At 45.0% G+C, this 26,308-nt stretch overlaps 1 protein-coding gene across 5 annotated transcripts in view; it reads left to right on the top strand.

Annotated features, from left to right (window-relative positions):
• The first annotated feature begins 9,959 nt into the window (after positions 1 to 9,959).
• The window catches only part of TRAF3 (TNF receptor associated factor 3), a 136,976-nt gene continuing 120,627 nt past the window's right edge, over positions 9,960 to 26,308 (top strand). For 2 of the 5 annotated variants that reach the window (XR_004540177.1, XM_033952949.1), the window contains exon 1: positions 11,092 to 12,045. Coding sequence is in view for 1 of the 5 variants with exons in the window: in XM_033952949.1 (XP_033808840.1) it covers positions 12,033 to 12,045 (13 nt within the window). In the remaining 4 variants the exon portion in view is untranslated. Of the gene's footprint in view, positions 10,350 to 10,491; positions 10,511 to 11,091; positions 12,046 to 12,842; positions 13,268 to 26,308 lie in introns of those variants that run through there. The other 3 variants (XM_033952950.1, XM_033952952.1, XM_033952951.1) reach the window with 3 other exon arrangements.

Genomic DNA, 26,308 nt, shown 5'->3' with positions numbered 1-26,308 from the left:
TATTGGCCGTATAGAGTCTATTTAAATCTTGGGGGATAATCACTCCTAAATATGTCAAAAAGGAGGGGGCCCACTGCAAAGGAAACTCACCCTGCCATGTCTGTCGCACCTCTGGTAAGGTAGGAAGTGCCAAGGACTTCTGCTTGTTCAAAACCAAACCTGAATAAATGTAAAACTCATCCAGTATTTCCAGTGCTCGGGGTAGGGAGCTATGAGGATTACCTAATGCAAGCAAGAGATCATCCGCGAAGGCCAACACCCTCAATTGTGACGTTCCCTCTGCTAAACCCGTAAGCACATCATCTTTCTGCAAGGTGCGTAACAGGGGATCTAAATATAATAGAAAGAGTAAGGGAGATAGTGGGCAACCCTGTCTGGTCCCCCTACCAATATTAAAGGAGGATGATCTCACTCCGTTGACCAACACCGAGGCCGTTGGTCCAGTATACAATGCTTGTACCGATGTCAAGAAACTGGCTGGAATCCCCATATATTGTAACACCTGGAACAAGTAATGCCAATTAACCTTATCAAAGGCCTTAGCCGCGTCCAGCCCAACCAGCAATCCAGGGCAATGCTCCTGCTGTGCGCGAGAGAAAGCCAAAAGAACCCGCCGCACATTAATTGTTGATTGTCTGTTCCGAACAAAGCCCACCTGCTCGGGTACAATGATAGAAGGCAAAATAAGTGCTAACCTATCAGCCAATATTCTAGCAAATATTTTAACATCAACATTCAACAAAGATATCGGTCGATATGATTCTATGTCTTCTGGAGGTTTAGATGGTTTAGGGATTAATGTAATCAGGGCGTCATTACAATGACGGGGGAAAGCCCCTCGTTCCTGTATAGTCATATAGTAATCCAAAAGAGAGTCGCCTATGGAGAGGGACAATATTTTATAGAACTCTGGCGAATAACCATCCGGCCCCGGTGCAGTGCAAGGCCTCAATTTTTGTATGGCCTGCGTTACCTCTTGAACATGCAACGGCCTATCTAATCTAGATATCTGGGTTGCCGTCAGACGAGGCAATCCTGCATCTTCTAGGTAGTCACCTACATCTGGACCTGTATAAGGATCTGGGGACGCATAAAAGGCTTCAAAATATTTCTGGAAGCCGGACGAAATATCCGCCGACGATGTTAAAAACCTCCCCGAGCTCTCACGTATCGAAGGTATGTATCTAGATCCCTTCCAACTTTTAGTTATAGATGCTAACAATTTCCCTGCTTTATTACCATACTTATAGAAATGGAATTTACGGTAAAACAAAAGTTTCTTAGTACGTTCGTGGATGAGAGAATTAAGCGCCACCAACACAGCTCTATAAGCCTCACTATTAGCCTCCGAGGGATCATGCAATAAGTCCCGTTTCAACAGTGCTAACTGCCGTTCGAGTTGTACTATGCGATGTGCAATGCGACGGGTTCTGGCAGCAACATAAGAAATAATGTCCCCACGCAATACCGCCTTGGCAGTATCCCAAAACAGGGCTGGTTGGTCGACATGTTGGGCATTGTGTGTGGAATATGCCTCCCACTTTTCAAGTAAGAATTTCTGAAAATGGGTATCTTTATGTAAGTATGAGGGAAATCTCCATCCAGACCCCAGTCCAGCCTTACCACCTAGTGCTACATCAATCCAGATCATGTTGTGGTCTGATATTTCGAGCGGGCCTATCGTGGCCTCAGAGACCCGAGCAAATAAAGTTTCCGAGATTAAAGTGTAATCGAGTCTTGAGAAAGAGCTATGTGCTCTAGACTGGTGGGTATAATCTCGTTCAGTAGGGTGAAGCAGTCTCCACGGGTCCACCAACCCCAAAGCTCTACACAGATAAGGAATACCCCTAGTCTGCTTCACCGTTGCCACCCCTGCCGACCCAGAGCGATCCATAGTGGGGTTGTGGACCTGATTCAGGTCGCCCACCAAAATCAACGGGCAACCAGAATCCTGCACACAAATATTCACCAAATTCTGAAAAAATGAGTGGTGATATCCATTAGGACCGTATCCCACCAATAATCGAAAGGTCCCACCAGGTCCCACCACTTTCACCAGAAGGTACCCGGCCCTGCGGATCGCGCCGCAGGACCTGCACTTTGCCCAGGAAGCCTTTTCGAATCAATATGGCCACCCCGGCCCTCCTCCCAGGCGCGGATGCATAATACAGCTCCCCAACCCAACCTCTCAAAAGTTTCTGATGTTCAAGATCAGTAAGCCTAGTCTCTTGTAAACAAGCTATGTCTGCTGAGTGATGTTTCAATTGTGATAATATTTTTGTGCGCTTTACAGGGGATGTAATACCCGATACATTCCAGGAGAGTATGCGTATCTTCCTCTCACCTATTAGTGTCCTTACCCCCAATGTATATGCCTGTAAACCACCTAAAGGTAAATGTCCCAGGGCGCCCAGCCTCACCCCAAGACTTCACATGCTCCGCCCAAGTAATCCATCCACCCCACTGTACAAAGTTCAACCTAAAGCAAAAGGCAAAATAACATATTAAGTAACAATACCATACCGCTGCTGCCCCCCAAAAATCCCTTTCCCCCTTGTCTCCCCCAACCTGCCCAAGTACCCCCATCCCGTGGGGGAATGCGGTCACGAAAGATATCTCCCCCAGGGCCACCCCGACCAGCAAAATAATATTCTCTAAAGAGCCAATAGGCCACCCTTTCTCTGGGTAACTGCAAAAGTCAGCGTTTCAATCAGGCAACATGCCCCTCTAAGAGTGGTTCAAAGCAATCAGTCAATCCGCTCCAGTACCAGGACTCGCTAGGTGTTTTATATACTCATCTGCGGCCTCCGGGGTTTGAAAAGATTTCCATACTCCGTTGCTTTGGACCCGCAGTAAGGCCGGGTAGTTAAATTGAAAGCGTTGTTTCAATTCAGAAAGTCTTGCACAAAGAGGGTAATAAGGCCTCCTTCGTTCCTGTAGTGCTACTGAAAAATCCTGACTCATGCGAATCGAGTGCCCATCATATTTCAGACTCTCTTTCTTAGCTCGATATTGTTGTAATAGAGCCACTTTATGTCTGAAGTTCAAGATCTTCAGTATTACCACCCTGGGTCGCGTTTCCAGTCCAGGTTTAGGGCCCAAGCGGTGTGCCCGTTCTAGGCGCAGAGGCCCCATAGAAGATGGAAAGGGAAATTCCTCCTGCAGCCATTTTTCCATAATTTCCAACAAGAGACGGTCAGCAATGGTCTCAGGGACCCCCATCAGTCGCAAGTTAGAACGTCTCGAGCGATTTTCTAGGTCGTCTAGCTTAGCAGACTGGGCTCGCAGTTGCTCCTGCAGTGTCTCAACCTCTGTGGCACGTGCTGTGGAAGTATCCTCCAGGTCAGACACCCGTTGCTCTAATGCTGTGGTACGAGTCGCGGCCGCAGCAAGGAGAGTTTCAATGTGAGAAATCTGAGCAGTCAAGGTGTCCATTTGGGGTCCCAGGACCTGTGCCAACGCCGTTTTGATGTCGGTGAGTGCAGTCTCTGTTAGATGGGAGACCGCCGCCGCGGGGCTCGACGCCATGTTGGATTCGGTCGGCCGCACTCGTTCACGCTCCTTCCTAGCTGTTTTCGCCTGCATGGAGTCTCGTGCTCTCGTGAGGTATCTGTCCATGTAATAGGGGTCCTCCGAAAGTGCTGCGATCGCGGCGGCCGTCGGGATTAGGCTCGTTCTGATCAGTTTGTTTTCAGGGCAGCCCCGGAGCAAACGAGGAGACGTCCTCACTCGTGCATGATATCACGTGACCCCCCATCATCAAAAAATATGTCGAAGTCCGTTTTGGACCTAGTTGCCCAAAGTCAGCAATGTCTCTAAAGTCCATTCTCAAAAAATATGTCCAAAATTTTTTTTGCAAAAATTGTCTACTTCTACATCCAGCCGTTTGATCATCCAGACCGCCAAGTCATCTATCTTTATACTGCATTCTCGTCCAAAAAATCATCCAAGTCTGAAACTTTTGGATGTGGGAGGGGCCATCTCTAAGTGATGGACTGGCCACCCAGACATGGCAATAGAGTAGTGGGGCACCTTACAGGGCATTGCTGTGAATTTCATAAAAAGGGTGCCACATAAACATTTCACCAAAACCTACTATACTCAGTTGTCTACCATCCCAATAGCCCTTATGGCTGCAGGTGGCACCTATATGGCAGTTCAGTAGGGTTGGTGGAGGTTGGTGGACTCACATTTTTTTTTACTATGAATGCAGTGGTTAGAATGGCTTATGGGCCTGGGTCCTTCTCTCTATGGTTCACTAGCCCCTTCCCCCCCAACTACTTAAGCCACCTCTGTGCAGCTCTACTAGGCTTTCCTATGCCAGGTGCTGATGTTCTGGAGGCAGGTATGTACGTTTTTATTCCAATTTGTAGGCTGTGTGTGTGGGGGGAGGGGTGTCAGTGATCATTGTAGGAGTGTGTGTGGGGTCTGTACTTTGTGTCTACAGTGGTTATCTGGTCACTTTGGATATCTTCTGGGCACTTAGACCTGTTTTTAGATTGTCTAAGTCAGGGGTGTCCAATGTCAGTCCTCGAGGGCCGCAATCCAGTCGGGGTTTCAGGATTTCCCCAATGAATATGCATTGAAAGTAGTGCATGCAAATAGATCTCATGCATATTCATTGGGGAAATCCTGAAAACCCGACTGGATTGCGGCCCTCGAGGACCGACATTGGACACCCCTGGTCTAAGTCATAACGTATAAGTTCCATCCAGGAAGTCTCATCAAGCCTTAGATTATCGCTGCAGGACAACTAAGTTTGGTCGGCCCACATCCTGCACTAACCACTCCTCAAAAAAACGCCCCTTTTCACTCTGGACATACAGCAGCAGTCAGAGGCCTAAAATACCTTTAGATACATCTAAAAACCCGTTTCGATTATCGGCACTTGGACGACCTGTCTTTTAGGTCGTCCAAGTGCCAATTTGGGTGGGTTTTTAGACATTTTTCTGTTTCAATTATGAACCTCTTAGTATATGAGCATTAATAGGCAAAATGTAGCCATTTTACAGTCGAACAAAAAGTGGCTTCAGCGTGCGATAAAACCGTGCACTAGTCATAGCAAAGGCCACTTTATAGTGCAGCTTAGTAAATCAGATCTGCCACAGACTATTTAAAAGCATCTCAAAATAAATATTTTAAGCAATTTCTTGAAATTTCAAACAGTCTTGTATACTGTAGTCTGTAATACTGAAGGAAGTGAATTCCACAATCAAGCTTTGACCTGGAACTCTCTTCCTTTATATTTAAGAGCAGAATGTAACTTGCAGAAATTTAAGAGCGGTTTAAAGTGTTTTCTCTTTAAGGATGCATATAATTGCTAACGAGTTATTTACCTACCTTAACAAATTCAACTGTTTTTTTATTTCCATGCCATTAATTTTTTAATCATTTTTTAAATTTTATCTCCCCTCTCCTATTGTATTTTCCTTTTATATATTCTTTCTATAAAAATTGTATTTCTGCCCCTTTTTCCTATTGTTTTAAAGATTTGAGTTTGTCTGTTTAGTCCTGGTTTGTCCAATAATTTAATATATATGTTTTACATTGCAGACTCGGTTGTCTTCCTGTAATTTTTAAATTTTGTTCAACGCTTTGTACTGCTGGATAAGCGTTTAATCAAATGCTTTGAATAAACAATAAACAAGCCCCATGAGCGTATTTGGCATGCAGGTGCCTGTTTTAGACTTACGTGCCAGTATTTAGGCCAAGAAAATCCTGGCATAAATAGGATGCGCCTAACTTTACTTTAAGCACCGATAGGCATGATAGAAACATAGAAAATGACAGCAGAAAAGGACCATGGCCCATCCAGTCTGCCCACACCAAAGACCCACCCCCTATCTACCTCCATGAAGAGATCCGACATGCCAATCCCATCTTTTCTTAAAATCTGGCATGCTGCTGGCCTCAATTACCTGTTGTGGAAGATTATTCCAGTGATCAACCACCCTTTCGGTGAAGAAATATTTTCTGGTATCGCCATGAAATTTCCCACCCTTGATTTTCCACGGATGCCCTCTTGTCGCCATGGGTCCTTTAAGAAAAAAGAGATCTTCTTCCACCTTGATACGGCCCGTGACATATTTGAACATCTCGATCATGTCTCCCCTCTCTGCGTTCTTCAAGTGAGTATAGCTGCAACATATCCAGCCGTTCCTCATACTGGAGATCCTTGAGTCCTGAAACCATTCTGGTGGCCATTCGCTAAACCGACTCAACTCTCTGCACATCCTTTTGATAATGCGGCCTCCAGAAATGCACACAGTATTTGCAATTCTGGAGGCTGCATTATCAAAAGGATGTGCGGAGAGTTGAGTCGGTTCAGCGACTCCTATAAATGGCACCCAACTTAAGTTTAGACATCAGAAAAGAGTCTCAAGGTAATGACTATATATCAGCATGGCTGATGGCCAAGAGCCTCCGTAATATGAACAGAAATGAAGTTTGAGTTTCCATCTTCCAATAAATATCCATGAAAACTCAATATAGCAACAAGAGCAGATTACCATATTTTCACGCATATAACGCGCATACGTGTATAACACACATACGCGTATAGCACGCGGGAACAACGCATTTATGTAAAAAAATTCTATATAGCACGCACATGCGTATACTGCGCATGCTGCTAAAACCTCCTCCCACCACCCCCACTTACTCCCTCTTCTGGCCCTGCGAACTGGCATCCCCCCCCCCGTGTCACCCCCTCCCCCCACACCATCCTACATCCCCCCCAGCACCGCAAAGACATTGCTTACCCCGATTGGGCACCGGCATCAGCACCAATGCACAGGATGTGCCAGTGCCAGTGCCCGAAGATCCTCCCTCGCCTGGGCTGGGCGGTGCAAGGGAGATCCTCCCTCTTCCCTGTGCTGGGCTGGACTGGGCTTTGAGCATTTGCGCATGCTCAAAGCCTTCTGGTCTCGCTCTCTCCGAGATTCGAGACCAGAAGGCTTTGAGCATGCGCAAATGCTCAAAGCCCAGTCCAGCCCAGCACATGGAAGAGGGAGGATCTCCCTCGCACCGCCCAGCCCAGCCCAGCCCAGCCCAGGCGAGGGAGGATCTTCGGGCACTGGCACTGGTACGTCCTGTGCATTGTGCTGGTGCCGGTGCCCAATCGGGGTAAGCGATGTCTTTGCGGTGCTGGGGGGGATGTAGGATCGCGGGGGAGGGGGTGACGTGAGCAGGGTGGGGGAGGATGCCGGATCGCAATGAAAAAAAAAATTGTATAACACGCTCACACATATAACGCGCATTGTTATGCTCGGTTTGTAAAATCGTGTATAACGCGCGCGTTATATGCGTGAAAATGCGGTAATAGTATATTAAAACTATCTGTATTAATCGTCACTCAGCGTAACAGAATGAGAATCCACTCACAAGAGTTTACAAGTGGGGAGTGTGTGGTGCAATAGTTAGAGCTACAGCCTCAGCACCCTGAGGTTGTGGGTTCAAATCTCACACTGCTTCTTGGAACCCTGGGCAAGCCACTTAATCCCAGGTCTTAGGTACACACCTGACCATAACCCCTTTATATTGTATGGTTAGCTCTCCAAAACCCACCCAATACCTACTGGACCCAACTGTACACCACACCAATAGCCATTATGCCTGCAGGTGTCACCTATATGATGGTACAGTAGGTTTGGGTGGGGTTTGGAGGGCTCACACCTTCCACCACAGGTGCAGTAGTTAAGAGTAGGATGTGGACCTGGGTCTCCTTCTCTGCAGTTCACTGTACTGACCACCAGGTTACTCAAGAGATCTCATTATTGCTCTTATAGGACTGCCCATAACATCTGAAGCAAGTATGTACTGTTTCATTTACATCTTTGGAGGGTGGGAGGGACCATTGGGAGCGCATGGGGAGGTCATGCTTACATCCCTCCAGTAGTCATCTGGTCAGTTTGGACACCTTTTTGTCCCTTATTCATTGTTAATACAGGTCTAGCCCTCCCAATTGTGCCCTGGACATATTCTAAAAGGTTTATTTATGGCAGAAAAATGTTTGTTCTAAGCCCACCCTCGTCCCACCCACACCATGCTCTAATATGCCGCCCTTGAGATTTAGACAAATTGTGGATGAACAGCATGGATATCTGTCTACGAAATAGGTTTTTGAATATAGTGAATTGGATGTTTTTCTTGCTAAACCTGTCCATCCCAGAATAACAAGAAGCTGCACTGGAGGATAAAAACACCTTTAATTGCGCAATTGCAATTAAGGTCCCCTTTTATCACGCTGTTTTTTTATCACCAGCCGCTGCTCTGATGCTCAGTCAATCAACTCCCATGATAACCACAAAACATTTTTTGGGAAAAATCAAGCAAAAGAAATGCGAAAAAATGTGGCAAAATCAAAGAACAATCCCATGCAGAAGAGATTTGTCACTTTTTTTTTTTTCACTGCACAATTTTCGGGGGGGGGGGGGGGGGGGGGAGGTTTCTGATTACTGTGAGAGGAAAATTGCAACCTGCTAGCACTTTCTTGATGACCTTCACACACTAATAAGAGGGCAATTTTCAAAGCAATTGATGCAGTTAAATTGCCTGTTTTGAACTGTCATCAGTCAATCTGGATAAATATATATGCAGGATCCCATAGTTTTTAAATTTTTAGCTAGATTGCCAGGAACTGTTCCCAGTTCTGCCTGGCTGACAATACATTGCTTTCATTAAGCCTTTAGCCTTTAGCCAAACAGAGACGTTCCACTTTCAGCCAGGTCAATCTGATATATTAGAAACTCATCTAACAGTATTGATACTGTTTTATGGATTTCTTATTGATTCTTAGGCTTTTTACATTGGTTTTCTCTATGTAAAGGGAGATTTTGAATTATCAGTAATCATGTAAAAAGATACACTAAATATATTAGTGCAAGGTAATTTTTAGAATTTCAAGATAATAGTGTGACCATAAGTATATCCCAGCCTTATAGGTAAGGATATTATTTTAGCTTATTCCTTAACCTTTTCCTATGGTGTGTCCCAGCTGACGGGACATTCCAAAAATGTCATTGCCGTCGTATGTCTCATGGCATGGGACAAACAGTACATGACAGGAACACAAAATATTTGAATTTACAGACTTATTTACATTATGTTTACAATAGCTGTAAATGATAACGGTGAACAATACAAAACTTTGCTAAAATAATTACGATTGGAACCAGTGTAATGTAAAATTTATAATGACAGGAAAAGGTTAAATGCAGATTAGTTGTTCTTTGCAGCTGACTATATATTATGCATGCACCAGTTTCATTCTAAAAGTGGTAAATGTGTCCCATTTGGTATAATAGTGGACAAAAATATGATCTTTGAATTGAAAGAGGAAATATGTTGGAGTGGATATTTTTAACCTGATGCAATTCCTTGGAATGGTGCAATAAATAAATAAATAAATAAAGGGAATTCAACTAGGTTACTGGAATTATAGCTACTTTTGAAGATGGTATCCTTAACCTGCTTTGGTTAAAGCATAAATTGCAAAAATAAAATAAATTCTGCCCCAGCAGATTAAACTCAAATCAAAGGGGTGGTTGTCGACACAATCAGCTTTAGTGCTACGGGTGTAGAATGAAAATTCTAAGGTCAGTTAAGGATAGTGCCAAAATGGTTTCCTTGGCAACAGACCCCACTGCTAAAGAGCTGCCCCGTAGAACTGCTGTATAATGAATCCGATTTCTATAAGACCTTCATGGGCTGTGCCTCATTCGTTTAGGAAAAGACAGTCCACAATCCATTGATTAATTTAATGTTAAAAAAAAAAAAAAAATTAAGCATAGTAACAGTTTACAAAGTTGCATGCAGTAACTATGGCAATGTACTACGTCCTGTTGCACTGAACACGGAAAATAAAGCAAGGCAAATCTTATTTCCCCCCCCCCAAAGGTTTCCTCCCATTATGTGTCTAGAAATTTCTGTTACCAGCAGACTGTACGCTCTTATGATTTTCCTAAATAGCCGGACTTGAATCAAACGTTTTCAGAAAGCAAATCCTGCCACCGGGCAGTTCGCGTGGAGTCAGTGCTGCAGTTCTGACGACTCCTCGCCAACCTTGACTTGAACTGAGCTGCGCTCCTTCCGCCGCCGCTTATGACCTCATCACTGCGGACGGCTCGTTCTTCGCAGATGACATGCCGTTTCCCTCGGTGCAACTAGTCGCTTCTGCCTCCAAAACGCTTTCCAGGTCCGTCTCCCGCACCCATTCTCTCGATGCCGGTGCCGAGCCACGTCTAAATGCAAGCCCTGTGACCGCCGTGCGGACTTCCCCACCTCACGCTTATCATGGAGTCGGGGGACCCTGCACAAATAAGCCTAGAATTCAGCAAAGTACGAAAAAGGTACGTTTTATCAGCCGATCTCTCTTGCCGGATGCAAGATTTAGCCCGATCCATTTGGGGGGGGAGGGGGGGGGGTTTGGAACTGCACCTTTGTGGACACCCATAGGAGCAGCATCACCTTTAATTTTGGTGCTGAGCAGGATGCATCTTAAGTAAGGCAGGTAGGTGCATTATCTCCACTGTTTAAAAGGATTTATTAGAAACAATAATATAAAATTAGCATGCATGTAAGGCTTTTCCATTCATCCAAGATGTCCCTTTGACTAATGTGGTGTGCTATTGCGGATGCCATGTCTGTGTGTGTGTACATATACATATACTGTATAAATATATATATATGTATATACATTTACAAACAGCTTGCCTGATGGGCGGCAGCTGGGGGAGAAATGCTGGTAGTAAGATAGCACTGCTTGCCAGCCTGCCTTAGTAGGCATTTTTAGCACCCGACTTTGACTTCAGACAAGCCGTTTGCCCGCCGCCTAAGCAAAAAATAAAATAAGCACATTCCCGTTTTGCAAGCCGTCACCCGCTGTTCCGGATTAGAGGGGAAGGCAGCACGAGCAGATGCGTTTCTCTCCGCGTCCCCCTGGTGGCGCTGCAAGTCAGCGCCGAGCACCTGGGAGAAGGCATTTCAGGACAAACATATCGCAGTCCCTCTGCGCCGGTCCCCCGTTTTTGCTTTCAGCGTTCTCACTGTGACCAATCTCAAAATAAAAGAGTAAAAACTCCACGGCAAGGAAGGGGAGGGGGGGAAACGAATTCATTATTTGCTTATATAAAGTGGCCTTAGGGGTTCCCCGCTAAGATTTCCCTCCTTTCATTTGGTATCGTTATTGATAAAAGGTGGGGACTGTGTAAAACGCGGATCTCGGCGGATCTTAAGCGCGCGCGCCCGCCCCCCCCCCGAAAGGCAGATCTCCCAGCCTGAATTTTGATCTAAACTTGCCTCACAAAAAAAAAAACCCACAGCAAACTTTTCCAAATAAAAATAAATCCAGTCCGGCGTTATAAGTACACCCTGCTCTTTTTATTCCCCCGCAGTTTTTAAAGCGCGCCGCATTGCCGTTGTTGCTAAGGGCAGGGCCGGCGGGAGGAGGCACCCTAGCAACGGGCCTGGGCCTGGACTCCCCCTCCCCCCCCCCTGTTCAGTAGGGTCGAGGTCGCCCGGCGGCTCGAGTTTCTGCGCCGTTTCTCCGTCTGAGCCGGAGCCGCAAGGGTGCTCGGAGGGGGGGGGAGGGGGTTATGGATCCTATCACCCCTCCCTCCCTCGGCGGCGAGCAGACTATTCGCTGTACCCGGGGATTTCCAGGCTGCGGGGAGGAAGTACAGCTAGTGTGAATTACGGCAGAGGGACTTTCCAGTTAAAAAAAAAAAAAAAAAAAAAAAAAGCAAGCACACACAAACATACTCTGAAGAGCTCGGCACTAGGAGGCCGCCTGCCATTCAGTCTCGAGGCGACATGTGTGGTGGAGGAGGAGGAGAGACGGGGGGACTTTTCAGTTTGAGTAATCCCCCCACCCCCCAGTGACAGAGAAAGGGCAGGTGGGGAGGGAGGGGGGGGACTCCATGGCGCCGGAGTTGCCACGAGCTTCCTCGGGCAGGCCGGCAGACAGTTGAGTTCCGGCGCTCAGGCCCGGGACACGGGGGGAGGGAGAGCTGCCGCTTCCCCACCAGCTCCTGATGGCCGTCCCGCGTAAGTACAACGCATTTCCAATTTACGCTGGCTCGCGCTCCCGGTCGCGGAGGCAGGCCCGGCTCTTAAAGGGACCGTCGCGTTCGGGGGGAGCCAGGTATTGGCCCTCCAAAGTGTACGAACGGGAAGGATGGGAGCGGTGGGAAGCCGTTTTGACGGGTGGCCACGGTGAAGAGGGTTTAAAAAAACAAAACCCAGAGCCCGCTGCGGCATGGTTAAACCTGTTGATAGAAAGAGACATTTTAAGAAAGAGCCACAGGACGGTGCCATAGCTAAACGAAATGTGACAGGACAGCGGCATGAGCTTGCTGTGATTTCTCAATGCAGTTGGTTGAATTATATATTGAAGCATTTTGGACTTCTTTTGCGAGTTATTTTTCTGTGAAACCAATTTTAAGATAAAGTTTAAAAAAATAAAATAAATAAAAAATATATATATATTTATAATATATATATATATAATTTTTTTATAGACACCTGTTTGGTTTCTTTTGCAAACGTGTGTACTGTTTAAAGCTCACACAGTCTCACCCCTTCTTTTAAGCAAAGTGGGCCGAAGAATATAGGTCATTAGGTTATTTTGACAAATGTTTAGCTATTGTAACAGACTTGACAGGTCTCATTTTAATCGAAATTTTGCATATGGAGCCATAGCTTTAATTGAAATGTCGTAAAATTGCCTGTTTTGTGTTTTATTATTAAAGCGAAATATTAATCTCCTGCAAATAGTTGTTTGATTACATTATTTTTTTGAAAGAAGAGCCTTCTCTAGGCCAATATTTTCTTTACTAGTGTTATGCTTATGCTACTCTATTTGGCCTCCACATTAGTGGCTGGCCCTGTAAAACACAAAACTACCATTTTGTTGAGATAAACTCAAAAAGAAGCAAACCATTTATTGCTATTAACACCCCCCACTCCCCGAACTAACAATTCATACCAGTGTATAATTTCAACCTGTCTGTTTTAAAATAAGTGAATAGGATTTGCTGTTTGACATGCCAAAAATCATCAATTTTGAAGCATAAATAATACCCTGTGGATACTGCAATAGGGTAAATAAAGAGACAGTGCTAGACCTGAATGTCCATTAACTGGTTGGATAAGAGCTAAATATAAACAAGGTGATCCGGGACAGGCGTTCAGCAAAGAAAGCCCACTTTGAAACCTAATCATCTCAGCAGCTAAGCAAATGTGGTTAAAGGCAGTTAGTAGCTTCACTGTAAGTTTTTACTACTGACTTTTTGTAAGATAAATAGATACAGTTTGCCCAAGTAAACAGAGAACATGATGTTATACAGAGCTGTCTGTTGGTATTTTTTGTATCAATGAATTCCTCTGTTTTTTTGGAATGCCTGCATCATTGTGTTAACAGTGCTGCTTTCTCTGCATCAGGGTGATTTAATGCAGAGATTCAGCTTATTCAAGTGCCCTTTTTGGGTTCTTGTTCATGTCTTCAAAATAATAGAATTACAGCATTTTGTCCCTGGCATAGCCTAAGATATTTTGAATGTGAGTTTTCAAGTTTGTGTTCTTTATGAAATTTACTCACTGTGTGTGTTGTGATACTTGCTTACACTAGTCCCCTTTTCATTATGCTAACTCTCCTTTAGCTTAATATGTGGCCAGGCCACTAGCTGTGAAAGGTGGTATAGCAAGTCTGCAATTAAACAGTTTCTGGGTATTCTGTCTCTCTTTTTATTTTTTTTTTAAGATCTACTTATTTTAGTCAGCACTAATCACCTGAAAGTCTCTCGAGAATTATTATCTCTGGGCTATACTTTTGTTAATGGACCATTGTAACTTAGGGGTCCTATTACGCTAGCCATTTTAGCATGTGCTAAATATTAGCGCATGCTAAATGCTAACGTGTCCATAGACTATAACGGACGTGTTAGCATTTAGCGCGCACTAAAATGGCTAGCGTGCTTTAGTATAAGAACCCCTTAATTCTTTACCTAGGTACCTCGCATGAAGGAGAATTTTTAAGGCACTAACCCCCTCTACTACTAAACCACGCTAGCGGTTTTAGCGCGGGGAGCCGCACTGCTCCCGGCGCTAATAGAGTTCTTATGAGCGTTGGGAGCAGCGTGGGTCATTCAGCATGGCTCCCCGCTAGCGCGGTTTAGTAGAAGAGGCCCTAGATGTATGGTAGATTTGGCTGTTCTCTGTATGATGGGAGTTTGGGCTGGGATGATAATTTCATTTCCTCCTCTTTAGGTAGACAGTTTACATATACTGTATTTTGCTTAGTTTTTGTTGGAGTTAATACTTATTTTCTTGTTAACAGAAGTAAAAACAAAGTAAAATGGAAAAAAAATAAGAAGGTTGTTTTTTTTAAATTGGACTAAATATATTTTTGACAAGCTCTCAAAGGGATCCACATTAATTAGACTTAGCTGTTTGGTGTTCTTGGAGGATAACTTTCTCAGCCAATCCTGGGTATAAAACAGTATTTAGTAGTGAAAATATTAGAAAATGTAACATAGTAAGCCTCGATAGATAAAAGACCTGCACAGTCCATCCAGTCTGTCCATCAAGGTGGCCGGAGTTGAATCTGGCACTCAGCACTGTTCCTCAGATAAGTTACTCTTAGCGTTACCCTTCTCCTCGGCCAATTCCAGACTTCGTTCCTTTCATCTAGCTGTCCCCTATGCCTGGAATTAATTACCTGAGTTTGTCCGTAAAGCCCCTTCCCTTGTTTAAAAGCAGACTGAAAACCCACCTTTTTTATATAGCTTTCAATCCTTACCACTACTCCTCTGCCCTCCAAAAAGCCCGTTGATTAACTGTTCCCCTTAACTGTATCCATGACATCTGTTTGTCTGTTTAGATTGTAAGCTCTTTCGAGCAGGGACTGTTTTCTTATTCTTTATGACTCTGTGCAGCACTGCGTGCGTCTGGTAGCGCTATAGAAATATTTAATAGTAGTAGTATCACTTCATGGTACTTTGTGTGTCTAAGTGCTTTGAAAATGAGATCCTTTATCTCTCTTTCCTTGCCAATTCTGGGGCACTGACTGTAGAAATCTGCTCCAAACAGGACAGGTCCTACTTCCTAACTACTGGAGTTGTTGCATAGAAACATGATGGAAGATAAAGGTCAAATGGCCCATCCAGTCTGTCCATCCACAGTAGCCATTATTTCTTCCTCTCTCTAAGAGATCCCACGTGACTATCCCAGGCTTTCTTGAAATCAGACACAGTCTCTGTGTCCACGACCTCTATCAGGAGACTGTTCCACATATCTACCACCCTTTCTGGTGTTGCAACCCAGTGCTCTTTTTTTGTCATTTATGAGAACCCAGACCGTAGAAGTCTGCCTGGTGTTTTTTGTATTTCCCAACCCCTGAAGCTGCCATTAAAGTTCACTCCAGGTATAGAGTGTTGAAATCTTCTATTCCTTTATCGGTGTTGGGAACACTGCGGGCACATTGGGAGGCAGACCTTGGGCAGAGCATGTCAGAGCACAAGTTCCTTGAGTGTTTTCAGACCTTATATGCTTTCACGAAATCTGCTGATTTTCAAGAACTTCAATTCAAGGTACTTCACTGAGCTTATATTACCTGACAGAAAAGAGTGCGTCTGTGTTAAGTGTCAATGTTCGGCTGGTACTTCCATTCCTTTCTTAAATGTTCCAAACTGTCCATTTGGGTGAGGGTGCTCCCCCTTCTCGAGAAGGTAGTTGGCTGCACAGTTGAGTGGGATTACGGCACCCTTTTTACTGGGTTTACAGGAGCCACTTTGGGCACAGGGTTTGACTCTTCCACAGTGCAGATTTTTATACAATGCCCTCCTTTTAGTCAAAAAGCTGATCTTGAGAAACTGGGTTTCAGAGGATGCTCCACCGGAGGCCCAACAGAAGAGTAGACTTCAGGAACTGGCTCATTTTGAGATTCGGGCTTATACCCTGTCCAATCACCTTACTAAGCAGAATTATGTTACCCTGTGGGAGTGTTTGCGAGATCTAGTGACCTGAGTGGCCCTTGGCAGGCCTGTTTTCTTCTTGCCTGACTTCCATGCTTTCCCTCTTTGCTTTCATTGACTTTTGGGTACCTCGGGGGGGGGGGGGGGGTGAGGAGGGGGTTGGGGCATCTGGTGGATGTGTGGGTTGCATGTTGGTGTGTGTGTGTGTTGTGGTGGCATGTCGGTGTGTGTATTGAGAGTGCTGGAGTGCATATGATGTTTGTGTGTCTGAGGGTTTTCCTAAAATAGTGGCTGGGGGCCTGGCTTATTTCTCAAGTTTGCACTGTCTCTCTTCTGTCCCTGTGATATGTTGATGGTCCTGGGACTGAATCTGCTTCTTCTCTGGTTCTGGACTAGTGTGTTCTCCTGAGGGGGTTTGCTATAGGGGACGTGTTGATTTTGATGTTGATTGCCTTTACTGTACATGATCTTGTGTTCTTTATTGCCTGCTTTGTGCTCTCTGTACCCCTTTTCACTTTCAAAAAACATAAGTTAAAAGAAAAGTTCACTCCAGTTGTGAGGTCATTTAAGTTTTGCTTTAATTGGATTCCATCCTTTTTCTGTATAGTGTTTCTTTGTGTTTATCCCATGCATTATTGAATTTCATCACCGTTTGTCTTTACAAACTCTCAGTCATCCACTACACTTTCTGTGCAAAAGCATTTCCTGACATTACTCCTAATTATCCCAGGACAAGCAGGCAGCATATTCTTAACATGTGGGTGACGTCAGCGTTCGTGAGTGCTGCACTGCTCATGCGCGAGTGCCTTCCTGCTGAACGTAGGTCGTGCGTCTCCTGTGAGGTACCTCAGTTCTCAGTTTTCCGCGGAGCCAAAAAGCACCTGTTTCTCAGCTCTGCTGATTTTTGAGTTGCCTTCTTGCACCGCGGCTTTCTTTTTTCTTTCCTTGTTTCTTTCTTTTAGTCGCTGTGCAGCGCGTCTCTTTTTAAAAAAAAAACAAAAAAAAAACCCCACAACTTTTATTTTTTCTTCCGTCGGTTCTCATCCGGCAGCCTCGTCTTCCAAGTCCTCGACCTCGAGCAAGTCGCCCTCGTCCTCGAAGGCCTCATCTGCTGTGTCTCTAAAGGTCTCGTCCTCAGGCAAGTCTCCTCTTCCCTCCGCAGGTATGCTACCTAAGAAGCCTTCCGCTGAGTCTCAGGCAATCCAGGCAACGAGTGCAGTCATGCCAGCTTCTACGAGACCTCCTTCTAAGCATGCCTCCAAACATAGGGAATATTCATTTTTGAAGCCGCCCTCTATATAGCGCATTGCTGCACCTTCAAGACCAGAGTCATTGATCTCGGTGCCTGTCTTTGAGGACATGCTGCAAGCCATACTGACCACACAGCTTACCACTGTTTTGGCCAAGCTTGCCCCTGCCTCACCCTTGCTTTTTGCGAGCAAGACTGAGCATTCTGTTGAGGCACCACGAGCAAAACCTCATCGGTCTCAATAGTTCTCCTCCAGTGACTCCTCGCCTCATCCTTCCAGGTCCAAGTCTCCAGCTACTCAGCCTGTTCGAGACATGGGGGAGAAGCCTCGTTCGAGGCCTCACTCGAAGCACTCCTCGTCCTCGAGGCACCTCGCTTCAAAGAAGACTAAAAGTCTCCTCGGAAGAGTACAGAGTCTCTTGTGCCTCATTTGTCGAGGCCCATCGAGACCCCTTCCAAACTGAGGCATAGGTCTCGAACTCCGAAGCTTTTAACACCTCGTACTTCTCCACCTCGAGGCACATCCAGGTCCCAGACTCCTCTCTCGAAACCATCTACGAGGGATCCTACTTCGCTTCTTTCTACGAGGCACGAATCGAGGCTCTCAATCCCTCATACTCCTGGAACTTCTCCATCGAGGCTTCTTAAACGTAAGCACTCTCTGACTCCGCCTATATCACACAGCGGAGCTTCTTCTGTAACTCTTACGTTCGATATAGACCTTTCTTCTCACTACTCCAGGGAGGCTTCTCCTTCTTATTCAGCGGCGCCTAGGTCTCCTCCTGAGGATTCTTCGATTTCAAAATCTACATCTTTTTCAAGATTCATTTTTGATATGAGTAAGACTCTTCAGATTGATCTTCAATCTGAGTCTAAGTATACTCCTGAATATTTGGCTGAAATGGAATTGCCTCATCTGCCAAAGGATGAGATTGCCTATGAGACTGCCTATGAATCCTGTTTTGAAACAAACTTTTCTCAGGAATCTCGAAACTCCTTATTCAATCCTGGCTATCCCCTTTAAAATGGAATCTCATTACCGCACGGTTCCTTGTAAAGGGTTTGAGAAGCCGGAATTGTCTCACCAATCCTTAGTGGTGGAATCATCTCTTAAAAAATCTAGTCCCACCAAGGTTTATGCTATCGTCCTTCCAGGCAGAGAGGGCCGCACGATGGATAAATTTGGACACAGTCTATATCAGAATTTCATGATAGCAAACAGGTTCTTGAATTACAACTTCATGTTCACATCCTACCTAAAGTACTGCATTAAAACCATGCCCTACTTCTTTCCTGATCTGGCTGAACACCGGTTGCCTGCGTTTCAACAACTTGAGCAGCTCCTATCCCAAATATGTCTCTTCATGCTTCAAGAAACTTATGATGCATCTGAAATGTCATCCGGGTCACTGCTTTTGCTGTGGCAATGCGACGTCTGGCTTGGCTATGCATTGTGGACATGGACCCTAACTTACAGGATTGTCTAGACAATTTACCATGCCAGGGTAATGAGCTCTTTGACAATTTCATTGAGGCTGCCACTAAGAGTCTCTTTGATTTGACCTAAGGTTAAACCTCCATCTTCCAAGCCTTATAGGCCACCTCCATGTCGATATCCACAGAAATCTACACCAGCTTTCTCCAGGCCTTCTCAGCAGCAGCGTCAACAAAAACCCCAGACTCCTGCTGCACCTAAGCCTGCCCAGTCTTTTTGACAATCTAAGTCTGAACATAACATCCACTTTCATCCATCAGACTTCTCTACTCCCCATAGGAAGTCGGCTCCATCACTTTTTCCAACAGTGGGAGCAGATTACATCAGACCTCTGGGTTCTCAACATCATCCGAGAGAGTTACTAGCTTCAATTTCTTCAAATTCCACCAGATCTCCCTCCAAGAGAGTTTCCTTCCAACATGTCACAACTTCCCCTTCTTCAGGAGGCTCAGGCTTTTCTTCGCCTCTGAGCTATTGAGAAGGTCCCTTTGACCCAACGGGACACGGGCTTTTATTCACGTTATTTTCTAGTCCCAAAGAAGATGGGGGATTTGCGACTTATCCTGGACCTCAAAACTCTCAACAAATTTCTTGTCAAAGAAAAGTTTCGCATGCTCTCTCTTCTAACACTGTACCCCTTGATGGATCAAGGGGATTGGTTATGCTCTCTAGATCTCAAAGAGGCTTATACTCATATTCCAATCCATCCAGCCTCTCACAGATTCCTAAGATTTCGGGTGAGAATCTTCAACTTCAGTACCGAGTCCTTCCTTTCTGCCTCTCCTCATCTCCCAGGGTCTTCACAAAATGCCTGGTGGTGGTGGTGGCTGCAGCCCTGCGGACGCAGGGTCTTCAAGTCTTTCCATATCTGGACGACTGGCTCATCAGAGCATCGTCTCAACAGGAGGTTATTGTAGCAACCCAGCGGACTGTAGCATTTCTCCAAAGCCTCGGGTTCAAAATCAATTTCCCAAAGTCCCAGTAACGTCCCTCCCAAACTCTACAGTTTATTGGAACCATACTAGACACTGTTCAACTCGGAGCATTCCTGCCTCAATCATGTCAAGATGTTCTCATTCACCTTGTCAGCGAGTGTCTTCCCTCACGTCAATTTTGGCAAGACAAATGATGGTTCTTCTCGGTCACATGGCCTCTACAGTTCACGTGACTCCTTTTTGCTAGACTTCACCTCCGAATTCCTCAGTGGACTCTGGCATCTCAGTTGCAGCAAGCTTGCGACCCACTTTCTCAACACATTACAGTGACCCCTTCGTTGAGACAGTCTCTCCACTGGTGGATGCTCTCTTCCAATCTTTCCAGAGGTTTGCTTTTTCACGCACCCCTGCATCATGAAAGATTCTTCAACCTACGCTTGGGGGGGGGGGGCGCAGCTCAATGATCTCCATACTCAAGGCCATTGGTCTAGCATGAATCGTCAGTGTTATCAATCTGTTGGAACTCGGAGCAATCTTCAGTGCTCTCAAAGCTTTTCAGCATCTTCTTCATGACCAGGTAGTCTTCATTCAGACAGACAACCAAGTCGCCATGTACTATGTCAACAAGCAGGGAAGAACGGGATCTCTTCCTCTTTGTCAAGAAGCTCTGAAGCTTTGGAATTGGGCAATTCTTCACAACATCTTCCTCAGAGCTGCCTACATTCAAGGGCAGCAAATCTGTCTGGCGGACAAATTGAGTTGTCTTCTACAACCTCACGAATGGACACTCAATTGAGAGCTCAATGGGGGAACTCCTCAGATAGACCTCTTTGCATCTCCCAACAACAACAAGCTGCCTCAGTTCTGCTTCTGGATATACTCTCCTCACCGCCTCGAGGCAGATGCTTTCCTTCTGGAATGGGCGAATCAGTTTCTCTATGCGTTCCCTCCATTCCCTCTGATTCCTTGAGGGCCAAATCCAGTTGGGTTTTCAGGATTTCCCCAATGAATATGCATGAGATCTATGTGCATGCACTGCTTTCAATGCATATTCATTGGGGAAATCCTGAAAACCCAACTGGATTCGGCCCTCAAGGAGGGACTTTGGGGACCCCTGCTCAAGACTATTATCAAACTCAAGACGGAGCATGCCACCATGATTCTGATAGCTCCTTGGTGTCCCAGACAACCATGGTACTCCCTTCTACTTCAACTCAGTACCAGGGAGCCTACTTCTACCAGTATTCCCCTCTCTGCTTACACAGAGTCAAGGGTCTCTACTTCACTCCAACCTGCAGTCTTTACACCTAATAACTTGGTACCTCTCAACCTAACTGCCACTCTACAGTTCTCTGAATCTGTACAGGACATTCTAGAGGCTTCCAGGAAGCCGTCCACTAGGCAGTGTTACTCCCAAAAATGGACTAGATTTTCTTCTTGGTGTGCTACTCATCACAAGGAGCCGCAAACTACCTCCTTGTCTTCAGTTTTGGATTACCTGCTACACTTATCTCACTCTGGCCTCAAATCCACATTTATTAGAGTCTACCTAAGTGCTATTGCCGCTTTTCACCAGCCTATTGAAGGGAAACCTCTCTCAGCTCATCCTGTGGTTTCCAGATTTATGAAAGGACTTTTCAATGTCAACCCACCTCAAGCTGCCTCCAGTGGTTTGGGACCTCAATCTTGTTCTTACTCAATTGATGAAGCCTCCATTTGAACCAATAGATTCGGCTCATCTTAAATATCTCACTTGGAAAGTGGTTTTTCTCATTGCTCTCACCTCTGCTAGATGAGTCGGTAAGCTCCAAGCTCTAGTGACAGACCCACCTTTCACAGTTTTCTATCATGACAAGGTGGTCCTCCGTACTCATCCAAAATTCTTACCTAAAGTAGTTTTAGAATTTCATCTCAATCAATCCATTGTTTTACCAGTGTTTTTGTTCCAAAGCCTCATTCTCATCCTGGAGAAATAGCACTTCATACTCTGAACTGTAAACATGCTTTGGCTTTCTACTTGCAATGCACTCAACCGCACAGAACTGTTCCACAACTTTTCATCTCCTTTAATCCAAATAAGTTGGGGCATCCTGTTTCCAAGCGAACCATCTCCAACTGGATGGCTGCTTGCATCTCTTTCTGCTATGCTTGGGCTGGTCTCCCTCTGCAGGGTCGAGTCACGGGCCATAAAGTTAGAGCTATGGTGGCATCTGTAGCTTTCCTCAGATCAACTCCTATTCAGGAAATCTGCAAGGCTGCCACTTGGTCCTTGGTTCATACATTCACTTTTCATTATTGTCTGGATACTTTCTCCAGATGGGATGGCCATTTTGGCCAGGCAATTTTACAACATTTATTCTCCTAAATTGCTAACATTCCCACCATCCCATTCTGGTTAGCTTGGAGGTCACCCACATGTTGAGAATATTTTGCCTGCTTGTCCTGGGCTAAAGCACAGTTACTTATCATAACAGTTGTTATCCAGGGACAGCAGGCAGATATTCTCACAACCCACCCACCTCCCCTGGTTGGCTTCTTAGCTAGCTATCTGAACTGAGGTACCTCACAGGAGACGCACGACATATGTTTGGTGGGAAGGCAAGCGCGCATGCATGGTACAGCACTCACAAACTCTTTGAAAGTTCTACAAGCAAGTCTGCTTGCGAGGCTGTCCGCTACGGGGCTCCGTGGATGAAGTCACCCACATGTTGAGAATATCTGCCTGCTGTCCCTGGATAACAACTGTTATAGTAAGTGACTGTGCTGTCTCCCACCCTGCAACCTCAACTCACGACCTTTAGCTCTACTGCCTTCCTGTCTCTGAAAATGACTAGTTTGCATATTAATATCTTTTAAATATTAAATATCTGTATCTTATCCCCCACCCTTCCTTTCCTCTGCGCTTCCAGAGGATGTAATAGGGTAGAGTACGGTACTGGGGTTTAAGAAAGGATTGGACAGTTTCCTCCTGGAAAAGGGGATAGAAGGGTATAAATAGAGGATTACTGCACAGGTCCTGGACCTGTTGGGCCGCCGCGTGAGCGGACTGCTGGGCACGATGGACCTCGGGTCTGATCCAGCGGAGGCATTGCTTATGTTCTTACTCAGTTTTGATCTTCTAGGTTCACAGTCATGCCAGGTTTTCAGAATATCCACAATGAATGTGCATGAAAGAGATTTGCATGCACTTCCTCCTTGGGATTAAAACTCTCATATGCATATTCATTATGGATATCCTGAAAACCTGGCATGCCTGTGGACTTCAAAGATTGTAATTGAGTAGCCCTGCTCTAGGGTATACATATTAAGGTCTTCGTCCATTCTCATATGTCTTTTGGCACAAGCCTCATATCATTTTTTTTCACCTTCCTCTGAATCACTTCTAGTCTTTTGATGGTCCTTAGTGAGATACAGCCTTCAAAACTGAACATACCACTCCAAATGGGACCTCACCAGTTAAAGGTATTAACACTTCCTCTCTTCTTCTGGATATACCTTTTTATGCAGCCTTAGCTATTCCAATAGCAATACTTGATAAAAGAACTAATGATTCAAGACGGAGGGGCAGAAGTCATTAAGGGGGGCTTCCTTGATACAGCGTTGGGGACGAAACAAGTCAGATGTTGTCCCTGCAGACAGACTGTTTTAAATGAGTAAGATAAGTGCGATTTTGATAATTTTGATAAATAGAAGAAATGAAATTTTAAAAACTGCACAACTAACTGATTGGTGAAGTTATATCCTGGGTAATAAGCGGGGAAGAAAATTTTAAAATAAATATCCATCAGAGGCACTTCTGAAGATCTGGCAGAATAAGCAAAAGAAATGATTGAAGAATGTAACTGTGTGTTTTGAATCAAAGGTGGTGCACTTGATGATATAAATGTTGGGTTTCTATGCAACCTAGCATCCTTCTGGCTTCAGCCACCGCCTTGTATTGTTTTGCTGCCTGAAGATCCTCCGGCACTATCACCTCAAGGTCCCTTACCCAGTCCATGCTTATCAGCCTCTCACCCTCTAGCAAATATAACTCTATTGGGTTTCTACACCCCATGTAGATCGCTCTACACTTCCTTCCATTAAATTTAACTGCCAAACATTAGACCATTCTTCTAATCTTTAGATCACATACAGGAAGTGTGGGTAAACATTTGCACATACAGTAGTGCATATATATATTCTGACAGTGAGAAGAGATTTTCTGGGGATGAGGGTTAGAGTGACTTATGTTCATGTGCATACTTTTATCAGAAAAACTACCAAGATAAAATTATCAGGTGTACTATTTGTGGGTAGTTTCCTGAAAATAATTATCAAAGCGAAAGTACACATGTCCTTTCACTTTCAAAACTGTGGGAAGTTCTTGGGTAAAAAGAACCTATGAACTTTGTGCCAGTGTAAATAGAAAATACCTTCTTAGACCAAGTCCCCCCAAAAAGAACTTAAATTCCTGACTCTTTTCTTTATTTTGGATGGTTAATATACTTGGAAAGCTTTCCCTTTTGTTTTTGAGAGCTGTGTTTATATATAACTAGATTATTCTAATTCCCCAATGAAAAATTTCTGGTGAGGAAGTACCTAAGTTTTGCTGTATGAATCAGTAAGTCTGAGTATTTCATTGAGGTAATTCCCTTACCTTCCATGTGGCCTACAAAATATGTTGCCAACTTTCTAGCAGGAACAGAAAGAAAGGCACAAGGGAAAGAGCAAAGGGAGATTTTTTCCTTTATGAAGAGCTAAAGAAATAATGTTAATGCAAGCACAAAAAGAAAAGTTAGTGAATACATGTTGTAGAATTTTTAGATTGATTTTCAGTGCTGCAGACTTAAGGGCCCCTTTTGTCAAGTTGTGCTAGAGGTTTCTTTCAACATTTGCCAAAAGAGACTATGAAGGAAAAAATAGCCAAGGAGGTGAAAAACTTCAAGTCGTTCTTTCGATATATTAAGAGGAAGTGGTAAGGCCTTTGGATGACCGAGGAATGAAGGGAACAAACTGAACACATTTTTTTTGTCTGTGTTTACCGAAGAGGATATACGCAGGAAACGAAGACGGGAAACTGACAGGGTTAACAGTCAGTCTAGAAGAGGTATGCCGGCAGATTGATAGGCTTAGAAATGATAAATCCCCAGGACTGGATAGCAATCCCCAGGACCGGATGGCATCCATCTGAGGGTAATCAAGGAACTGAAAGGGACTATAGCTGAACTGCTTCAACTAATAGCCAATCTGTAGATCAAATCGGGAAGGATTCCGGAAGACTGGAAGGTGGCGAATGTTACACCGATATTCAAGAAAGGTTCGAGGTGTGATCTGGGAAACTACAGACCGGTGAGTCTGACCTCGGTACTGGGAAAGATGGTAGAGACGCTGATAAAGGATCACATCATTGAGCACTTTGACGGACATGACCTGATGAGGACCAGCCAGCATGGCTTCATCAGAGGAAGATCTTGCTTGACGATCTTGCTGCACTTCTTCGAGGGAGTAAACAGACAGATAGACAAGGGTGACCCAGTTGACATTGTATATCTGGATTTTCAGAAAGCTTTCGACAAGGTTCCGCATGAATGACTATGAAAAATTGCAAGTCATGGAATCGAGGGTGAAATACTCACATGGATTAAAAATTGGCTGGTGGATAGGAAACAGAGAGTGGGAGTAAATGGACAATACTCAGACTGGAAAAGCATCACCAGTGGAGTGCCACAGTGTTTGGTGCTTAGACCTTTGCTCGTCAACATATTTATAAACGATCTGGAAATTGGTACGATGAGTGGGGTGATTAAATTTGCAGACGATATGAAGTTATTCAGAGTAGTGAAGACGCAGGAGGATTGCGAACATCTGCAACTTGACATAAGCACGCTCGAGAAATGGGCCGCGACATGGCAGATGAGGTTCAACGTGGATAAGTGTAAGGTGATGCATGTCGGTAACAAAAATCTTATGCACGAATACAGGATGTCCAGGGTGGTACTTGGAGAGACCCCCCAGGAAAGAGACTTGGGAGTACTGGTCGACAAGACAAGCCATCCGCGCAATGTGTGGTGGCGGCGAAAAGGGCAAACGGAATGCTAGGAATGATTAAGAAGGGGATCACGAACAGGTTGGAGAGGGTTGTCGTGACGCTGTACCGGGCCATGGTGCGCCCTCACCTGGAGTACTGCGTCCAGCACTGGTCACCGTACATGAAGAAGGACACGGTACTACTTGAAAGGGTCCAGAGAAGAGCGACTAAAATGGTAAAGGGGCTGGAGGAGTTGCCGTACAGTGAGAGATTAGAGAAACTGGGCCTCTTCTCCCTTGAAAAGAGGAGACTGAGAGGGGACATGATAGAAACATTCAAGACTGAAGGGAATAAACTTAGTAGATAAAGACAGGTTGTTCACCCTCTCCAAGGTAGAGAGAACGAGAGGGCACTCTCTAAAGTTGAAAGGGGATAGATTCCGTACAAATGTGAGGAAGTTCTTCTTCACCCAGAGAGTGGTGGAAAACTGGAAAGCTCTTCTGAAGGCTGTTATGGGGAAAACACCCTCCAGGGATTTAAGACAAAGTTGGACGGGTTCCTGTTGAACCAGTACGTAAGCAGGTAGGGCTGGTCTTTGACCTGGGGGGGCCACCGCGGGAGCGGACTGCTGGGCATGATGGACCACTGGTC

This window comes from Geotrypetes seraphini, chromosome 7 (genome assembly GCF_902459505.1).
Source record: "Geotrypetes seraphini chromosome 7, aGeoSer1.1, whole genome shotgun sequence".
In the NCBI taxonomy this organism is placed as follows: Eukaryota; Metazoa; Chordata; class Amphibia; order Gymnophiona; family Dermophiidae; genus Geotrypetes; species Geotrypetes seraphini.
This window is presented reverse-complemented; position numbering and strand designations above follow the sequence as displayed.